Source organism: Coregonus lavaretus, assembly GCF_964263955.1.
Source record: "Coregonus lavaretus genome assembly, contig: HAP1_SCAFFOLD_666, whole genome shotgun sequence".
Taxonomy (NCBI): domain Eukaryota; kingdom Metazoa; phylum Chordata; class Actinopteri; order Salmoniformes; family Salmonidae; genus Coregonus; species Coregonus lavaretus.
This window is the reverse complement of record NW_028161339.1, coordinates 211,655-220,890: the sequence shown is the minus strand read 5'-3', so window position 1 is coordinate 220,890 and position 9,236 is coordinate 211,655. Positions and strand designations below refer to the sequence as shown.

The 9,236-nt window shown below is 41.9% G+C and overlaps 1 protein-coding gene across 1 annotated transcript in view; it reads left to right on the top strand.

Moving 5' to 3' along the window:
• Window positions 1–5,038: 5,038 nt before the first annotated feature.
• The window catches only part of gnav1 (guanine nucleotide binding protein (G protein) alpha v1), a 38,092-nt gene continuing 33,894 nt past the window's right edge, over window positions 5,039–9,236 (top strand). Inside the window, exons 1-2 of the mRNA XM_084195375.1 lie at window positions 5,039–5,757; window positions 8,587–8,678. Coding sequence (XP_084051501.1) covers window positions 5,622–5,757; window positions 8,587–8,678 — 228 coding nt within the window. The 5' untranslated portion in view covers window positions 5,039–5,621. The remainder of the gene's footprint in view (window positions 5,758–8,586; window positions 8,679–9,236) is intronic.

Genomic DNA, 9,236 nt, shown 5'->3' with positions numbered 1-9,236 from the left:
ACCTGGACCACTGCCGCAACCCACAAGTGGGTCCCGACCCACAGTTTGAGAACCACTGGTCTTGAAGATCCTATCCGCCAACCAGGGCTGTGTATGTAAATATTTAAATCTGTATCAACACACACATGATCATCAGAGCATTCCAATGGCAAAAGGAGGCTCAGGGAAATAAATTATACAAAATTATATATATATATATATATATACACAGTGGGGGAAAAAAGTATTTAGTCAGCCACCAATTGTGCAAGTTCTCCCACTTAAAAAGATGAGAGGCCTGTAATTGTCATCATAGGTACACGTCAACTATGACAGACAAAATGAGAGAGAAAAATCCAGAAAATCACATTGTAGGATTTTTAATGAATTTATTTGCAAATTATGGTGGAAATTAAGTATTTGGTCAATAACAAAAGTTTCTCAATAGTTTGTTATATACCCTTTGTTGGCAATGACACAGGTCAAACGTTTTCTGTAAGTCTTCACAAGGTTTTCACACACTGTTGCTGGTATTTTGGCCCATTCCTCCATGCAGATCTCCTCTAGAGCAGTGATGTTTTGGGGCTGTCGCTGGGCAACACGGACTTTCAACTCCCTCCAAAGATTTTCTATGGGGTTGAGATCTGGAGACTGGCTAGGCCACTCCAGGACCTTGAAATGCTTCTTATGAAGCCACTCCTTCGTTGCCCGGGCAGTGTGTTTGGGATCATTGTCATGCTGAAAGACCCAGCCATGTTTCATCTTCAATGCCCTTGCTGATGGAAGGAGGTTTTCACTCAAAATCTCACGATACATGGCCCCATTCATTCTTTCCTTTACACGGATCAGTCGTCCTGGTCCCTTTGCAGAAAAACAGCCCCAAAGCATGATGTTTCCACCCCCGTGCTTCACAGTAGGTATGGTGTTCTTTGGATGCAACTATGCATTCTTTGTCCTCCAAACATGACGAGTTGAGTTTTTACCAAAAAGTTATATTTTGGTTTCATCTGACCATATGACATTCTCCCAATCCTCTTCTGGATCATCCAAATGCACTCTAGCAAACTTCAGACGGGCCTGGACATGTACTGGCTTAAGCAGGGGGACACATCTGGCACTGCAGGATTTGAGTCCCTGGCGGCGTAGTGTGTTACTGATGGTAGGCTTTGTTACTTTGGTCCCAGCTCTCTGCAGGTCATTCACTAGGTCCCCCCGTGTGGTTCTGGGATTTTTGCTCACCGTTCTTGTGATCATTTTGACCCCACGGGGTGATATCTTGCGTGGAGCCCCAGATCGAGGGAGATTATCAGTGGTCTTGTATGTCTTCCATTTCCTAATAATTGTTCCCACAGTTGATTTCTTCAAACCAAGCTGCTTACCTATTGCAGATTCAGTCTTTCCAGCCTGGTGCAGGTCTACAATTTTGTTTCTGGTGTCCTTTGACAGCTCTTTGGTCTTGGGCATAGTGGAGTTTGGAGTGTGACTGTTTGATGTTGTGGACAGGTGTCTTTTATACCGATAACAAGTTCAAACAGGTGCCATTAATACAGGTAACGAGTGGAGGACAGAGGAGCCTCTTAAATAAGAAGTTACAGTTCTGTGAGAGCCAGAAATCTTGCTTGTTTGTAGGTGACCAAATACTTATTTTCCACCATAATTTGCAAATAAATTCATTAAAAATCCTACAATGTGATTTTCTGGATTTTTTTTCCTCAATTTGTCTGTCATAGTTGACGTGTACCTATGATGAAAATTACAGGCCTCTCTCGTCTTTTTAAGTGGGAGAACTTGCACAATTGGTGGCTGACTAAATACTTTTTTTCCCCACTGTACATACACACACACACACACACACTCACATACAGCTCTGGAAAAAATTAAGAGACCACTGCAAAATTATCAGTTTCTCTGGTTTTACTATTTATAGGTATGTGTTTGGGTAAAAATAACATTTTTGTTTTATTCTATAAACTACTGACAACATTCTCCCAAATGCCAAATAAAAATAGTCATTTAGAGCATTTATTTGCAGAAAATGACAACTGGTCAAAATAACAAAAATGATAGTGTTGTCAGACCTCGAATAATGTAAAGAAAATAAGTTCATGTTCATTTTTAAACACAGTACTAATGTTTTAATTTAGGAAGAGTTCAGAAATCAATATTTGGTGGAATAACCCTGATTTTCAATCACAGCATTCATGCGTCTTGGCATGCTCTCCACCAGTCTTTCACATTGATGTTGGGTGACTTTATGCCACTCCTGGCGCAAAAATTCAAGCAGCTCTGCTTTGTTTGATGGCTTGTGACCATCCATCTTCCTCTTGATCACATTCCAGACGTTTTAAATGGGGTTCAGGTCTGGAGATTGGGCTGGCCATGACAGGGTCTTGATCTGGTGGTCCTCCATCCACACCTTGATTAACCTGGCTGTGTGGCATGGCACATTGTCCTGCTGGAAAAACCAATCCTCAGAGTTGGGGAACAATGTCAGAGCAAAAGGAAGCAAGTTTTCTTCCATGACAACCTTGTACATGGCTTGATTAATTCAAATCTGCCCGATTCCAGCCTTGCTGAAGCACCCCCAGATCATCACCGATCCTCCACCAAATGTCACAGTGGGTGCGAGACACTGTGGCTTGTAGGCCTCTCCAGGTCTCCGTCTAACCATTAGACGACCAGGTGTTGGGCAAAGCTGAAAATTGGACTCATCAGAGAAGATGACCTTACTCCAGTCCTCTACGGTCCAATCCTTATGGTCTTTTGCAAACCTCAGCCTGGCTCTTCTTTGCTTCTCATTGATGAAGGGCTTTTTTCTAGCTTTGCACGACTTCAGCCCTGCCCCTAGGAGCCTGTTTCAAACCGTCCTCGCCGTGCACTTCATCCCAGCTGCCGTTGGCCATTCTTTTTGTAGGTCACTTGATGTCATCCTGGGATTTATTTGCACTTTTCGCACCAAAGTACGTTAATCTCTAGGAGACAGAACGTGTCTGCAATCAATCCCAGAACAACAGCAATGGACCTTGTGAAGATGCTGGAGGAAACAGGTACAAAAGTATCTACAGTAAAATGAGTCCTATATCGACATAACCTGAAAGGCCGCTCAGCAAGGAAGAAGCCACTGCTCCAAAACCGCCATAAAAAAGCCAGACTACGTTTTGCAACTGCACATGGGGACAAAGATCTTACTTTTAGGAGAAATGTCCTCTGGTCTGATTAAACAAAAATAGAACTGTTTGGCCATAATGACCATCGTTATGATTGGAGGAAAAAGGGGGTACTTGCAAGCCGAAGAACACCATCCCAACCGTGAAGCATGGGGGTGGCAGCATCATGCTGTGGGGGTGCTTTGCTGCAGGAGGGACTGGTGCACTTCACAAAATAGATGGCATCATGAGGAAGGAAAATTATGTGGATATATTGAAGCAACATCTCAAGACATCAGCCAGGAAGTTAAAGCTTGTTCGCAAATGGGTCTTCCAAATGGACAATGACCAAAGTTGTGGCAAAATGGCAAAAAGTCAAGGTATTGGAGTGGCCATCACTAAGCCCTGACCTCAATCCTATAGAACATTTGTGGGCAGAACTGAAAAAGCGTGTGCGAGCAAGGAGGCCTACAAACCTGACTCAGTTACACCAGCTCTGTCAGGAGGAATGGGCCAAAATTCAACCAACTTATTGTGGGAAGCTTGTGGAAGGCTACCTGAAACGTTTGACCCAAGTTAAACAATTTAAAGACAATGCTACCATATACTAATTGAGTGTATGTAAACTTCTGACCCACTGGGAATGTAATGAAATAAATAAAAGCTGAAATAAATCACTCTCCTATTATTCTGACATTTCACATTCTTAAAATAAAGTGGTGATCCTAACTGACCTAAGACAGGGACTTTTTACTAGGATTAAATTTCAAGAATTGTGAAAAACTGAGTTTAAATGTATTTGGCTAAGGTGTATGTAAACTTCCGACTTCAACTGTATATACACACACATACATATATATATACACACAACCATTCAAAAGTTTGGGGTCACTTAGACATTTCCTTATTTTCGAAAGAAACAGCACAACAGTTTTCAGCTGTGCTAACATAATTGCAAAAGGGTTTTCAAATGATCAATTAGCCTTTTAAAATGATAAACTTGGATTAGCAAACACAATGTGCCATTGGAACACAGGATTGATGGTTGCTGATAATGGGCCTCTGTAAGCCTATGTAGATATTCTATTAGAAATCAGCCGTTTCCAGCTACAATAGCCATTTACAACATTAACAATGTCTACACTGTATTTCTGATCAATTTGATGTTATTTTAATGGACCAAAAAATTGCTTTTCTTTCGAAAACAAGGAAATGTCTAAGTGACCCCAAACTTTTGAACAGTAGTGTGTGTATATATATATATGAGTTTTCATAAAAAATAAAGTGATTTATTAGCCATACAGTGATGATTTTAAAATTAAAAAGACTGCATGGGGCTTTAAACTATACTATTTAGAAAGAGTTTTAAAAAAGAAAGCTGTCTGTGGCTTTTCATCAGAGCTCTGACGGGGTCAACTACATGTCTACATCCACTCAAATCATACCACCCATACCCAACTGATTAACAACCGTTTAGGTCAGCATGTCGCGCGGAAAAACCGGTAAACTAGACCGGTGGTTGATGGGGCTGTGTGCGGTCGCAGATTACGCTGAGCTGTCGAAATGAGGCCACCGCTCGAGTCTCTTGAATGAAAAAACAGTGAAACGTTCAACTCATTAGGAACACAAAGGGTAGCTAATCCTCGACCCACGCGCTTGGCAGGATTTGAGGCGCGACTCGCAAAAAAAGCGTTGGTGAGCGTGAAAGCTTATTGTTGGCGACAGTGACATATTCAAACCAATGATTATCATGGCAGTTTGCTAGTTTCATAGTAACGCACCTTGTGGATACAGTGGAAATGGCAGCACTCACTCAGGCGTCAATTTCTCCTGCCGAAACGTCACTTCCACGGGATTTCTGAAACTTTTCCAATGCTGAAATACCGTGGGAGTCTATGAGACCAGGCTGCGTGGGAGGGATCTCCCGTCCCAAGTTAACTAGGTGGGAACACTTTTCGGGAGTTGGGATTCAGTAGCCTACTATAGCTGCGCTCACTGGCCATCTATTTTATGAAAATGTTGTTTGTCTCTTGTGTCTAACACAACAAGGAAGTATTCACAATATACTTGTTGACTAGGTGGTTGTTTGGGAAGGTTGGGTAACGAGCCACCTTTTTGGCTAGTGAGTGGGTAAACGTTTTCATATTTTTCGATTGGATATCGCGGGCGATTCCGCATCATGTAACAACGTATGGACATGCGCTTCCTATGCGAACCGATTCAAGGACGTTTTTTCCTTGATTATCTGAATTTTGTCATAAAAAGGAATAGGACAGAACATTTGGCCATATTGTTGCAGACATTTGGCATAGAAAACCACACCAAAATGTGACACATCAAAAGAGGAAAAAGCTATCATCAAAACCAAATTGGATAAACATTCTCGAGTCAACTATCACAGTCAACCACGGTAACTGATCCCTAAAGTGGATCCCCCTTCCCCGGTATTATTCTAGCTCGTGCGTGTCCGGTGAACGGGGAGATGAGCAAGCCGAGATGGGACTGTGTCTCAGTTCAGAACAAGACCTAACAGAGGAGGGGAAGAAGGCGAAGATTCAGAGCGCTAAAATAGACCGGGACCTCTATGAATATGCCAAGAGGGAGATGAACGTGGTCAAAATACTAATGCTCGGTAAGTCTCTCTCTCTCTCAATTAAATTAAATTCAAAGGAATTTATTGGCATGGGGGAACATGTTTACATTGCCAAAGAAAGTGAAATAGATCAACAAAAGCGAAATAATCAAAAATGAAGAGTAAACATTAAACTCACAAGTTTCAAAGGATTAGATACATTTCAAATGTCACTCTCTCTACTCTCTCTCTGTGTGGTAGTAGTATTACTAATAGTTAGTGGACAATATTCCCCCTTTGGCAGAAGAGTATTTTGACGTTGTTCTGTATTGTGTAGCCGAGTTTTCTCTGGTCAGATCAACTGGTCATACTCCTGGCCCCAAGTTATGACAGTAGGCCTGCACAACGCCGTTGGAAGTTTAGCCTATGTCCATTAACTAAAAAGCCCCACACACTTCTAGCTCAAATGAGGCTATTGGTACAATAGTGAAGAGCTAAAAAGACCCATACTAGATCAAATGATTGGTTAAACAGAACACGGTGAGGAGCTTAAAGGGTGCAGGGCAGGCGTTTCCACACAATGGTCAAACATTCTTTCTGGTCAGTCACAGTGAATGAATCACAGTGCAGATAGAGGCCAATGTGGTTTGTGATCAGATTAACAAGAGTAAGATAAACACCCTGGGCCCGGTTGCATAAAACATCTTAAGTACATTTTCCCCATATCTTTTCCCTTAAAGTTTTTTGCACAAAACATTTTAAGGCAAATTTCCCCCTTACATTAAGTGAAAAAGTTAAGGTTGCCCCTGAGGTCCATTAAGTGCTTCATTCAGTATGGATATCAATGTCCATACTGAAGGTGAATGTTGCTTTCCTTTGCCCTGGTTTCAAAAGGAAAACTTCCACCAGCTAGCTAGGTAGCTGCACAATCCATGGCTACAAAGCTAGCTGGCTACATACTCTGTACCACAGGAGGTTGGTGGCACATTCATTGGGGAGGACGGGCTCGTGGTAATGGCTGGAGTGGAATGGTGTCAAACACATGGAGTGTTATATGCATACTACCGTGCTCCACGCTCTGAGTGCATTCTCTGAGAACGTTCTCTTGAGTACATTCTTGTGAGGACGAGAGTGTGGAGAACGCATAAAACATTAGATTTGAGCATTACTGACACTCTCCCAACTGTATTATCTCACGCTACACCACAAAGCAAACATTTAACTTCATAATTATCAGCTAGATATATGTGAATCGTAGTAATCTAGCTAGCCAGCTAGTTAAACAGGCAAAAAATGATCTAAAACTAATGTTATGCAAGGTAGATGTAAATGTTTCGTGGGCAGCTAGTTAGCTAGCTACCAATTATTCGTGGCTAGCTAGCTAGCCAGTCAGCCCTATTGACTTGATTATGGACTTACCCATTCACTGAACCTTCTTCCAGCCAGGACAATGTCAATAGAGACGAAACAAGATATACACAAAGCAAACATTTTAACTATAAGCTAGCTATATGTGAATTGTAATAATGTAGCTAACCAGATAGTTTAACAGGCAAAAATGACCTAAAACTAAAGTTCTGCAAGGTACAGTAATGTCAATTCTTCATGGCTATCTGGCTAGCCAACAGTACTAGTAGCTAGCCATTTAGCCCTATTGACTTATTATGGGCTTGCGATCTACAATATGTAGGCAGGTAAACATGCCAAAATTAACACAGCATGTATTTATTAACGTGACAAGATAAAATATTGTAGTCAGGCAACATATGAGATGTGAATAGGCAACATTTCATTCCGAAGTCGGAGTGTGTGTTCTCTCGCTTCAGCTCAAATAATGTCCGCCATTGATTTAAATACATTTTGCTTCATTTTTTACATGGTTGCGTCATATTTCTTTGCTTTCTGTTGAAGCTTGCATCGATGCATGCTTCAAAAGATGTACAAACTGAGTACCCATTCAAGAAAAGCCTTCCATGCTCCGTTTCGCATACTTTGATTTGGACTCATACTCCGACCCTTGCGTGCTCCAATTTGCGTGCTCGGAGCACGGTAGTATGCATTTTGAGAAACACCCAAGGTTTCTATGTGTTTGATGCCATTCCATTCACTCCGTTCCAGCCATTATTATGAGCCGTCCTCCCCTCAGCAGCCTCCACTGCTCTGTAGTTAGCTTGATGTGCTAGAAAGTCATAGAAACAAGTTGAGAAAAAAATAACTAAAATAAACGTGTTTTATTGTCTTCTGAATCTATTTGTTTCTCTGGTCTTGAATGTAGAAGTTCTATTTTGCGATCTCCCAAAATTAATGCGATCTCTTTGAAGACTTGTCAGTGAATCAGGTCGTCTCCATGGTAACCAGAGACACTTTCTGTTGTACATGCCTTCAAACTACTGTAAAAGCCTTAAATGATGCCCTTACCTAAGGAAATGTTTGAGTGGCTCTATGCAACACCCTTAAACAATTCCCTTAATTATGGGAAAATGATTCCTTAAGGGAAACACTTAATATGTTTTATGCTGTCTTGCCAACTCTCCTATCTATGGTCATTGTCCAATCACAGCACAAACTGATCTTGGACCCAAGCTACAACATAAAGGCATTGTCCTTGAACTTGTTGTAATACAATGTAAGAAACTCTCCATCTCTTTTTCTCTCTCAAGTCAATTCAAAGGGGCTTTATTGGCATGGGAAACATGTTTACGTTGCCAAAGCAACTGATATAAACAAAAGCGAGAAGACGCAAAACAACATCAACAAAAAACTATTAGAATTTAACAGTAAATATTGCACTCAAGGTTTCAAAAATACATTTCAAGTGTTATATTATCAGGTCTCTCTCTGTCTCTCTCTCTCTCTCTCTCCATCTCTTATACCCTCCGTCCCACTCAGGAGCAGCAGAGAGTGGGAAGAGTACTCTGGTCAAACAGATGAAGATCATCCACAGCCACGGCTTTACCAAGCTGGAGCTGACCAGCTTCAAGGTACACACCAAGAGCCCCACAGGTCATCTAAATACAGTAGGAGCCTGATCAAAACGCTCACACACACACCAAGAGCCCCACAGGTCATCTAAATACAGTAGGAGCCTGATCAAAACGCTCACACACACACCAAGAGCCCCACAGGTCATCTAAATACAGTAGGAGCCTGATCAAATTGCTTGAAAGCCATTGTGTGGACGTCTGTTGTCATATCTGCATAGATCAGGTGCTGGTTGCTACTCACTCTAATGGAACTGGCCAGGTGAGATGGATAGATGATCATATCACTCATTTGATAAGAAGTGGAATAAGAGAGAGAGGGGGTCAGAGAAAGAGTGAGAGAGGGAGGGGAAGAGAAGGTGAGTGAGGGGGTAGCGCCTAAAAGAGGAGAGATGGAGACAGAGAGAAGGGGGTGAAGTGATGTAGGGTTGGAGAGGAATGCAGTGGTTTGAGTCTGTCCATTCCTCTAAGGAGAATAAGGAATAGGCTGCCATTTGGGACGCATCCAATATGTGGGGCCTGTCGTCTTCTGGGGACGCACATCTGCACACACTCTTC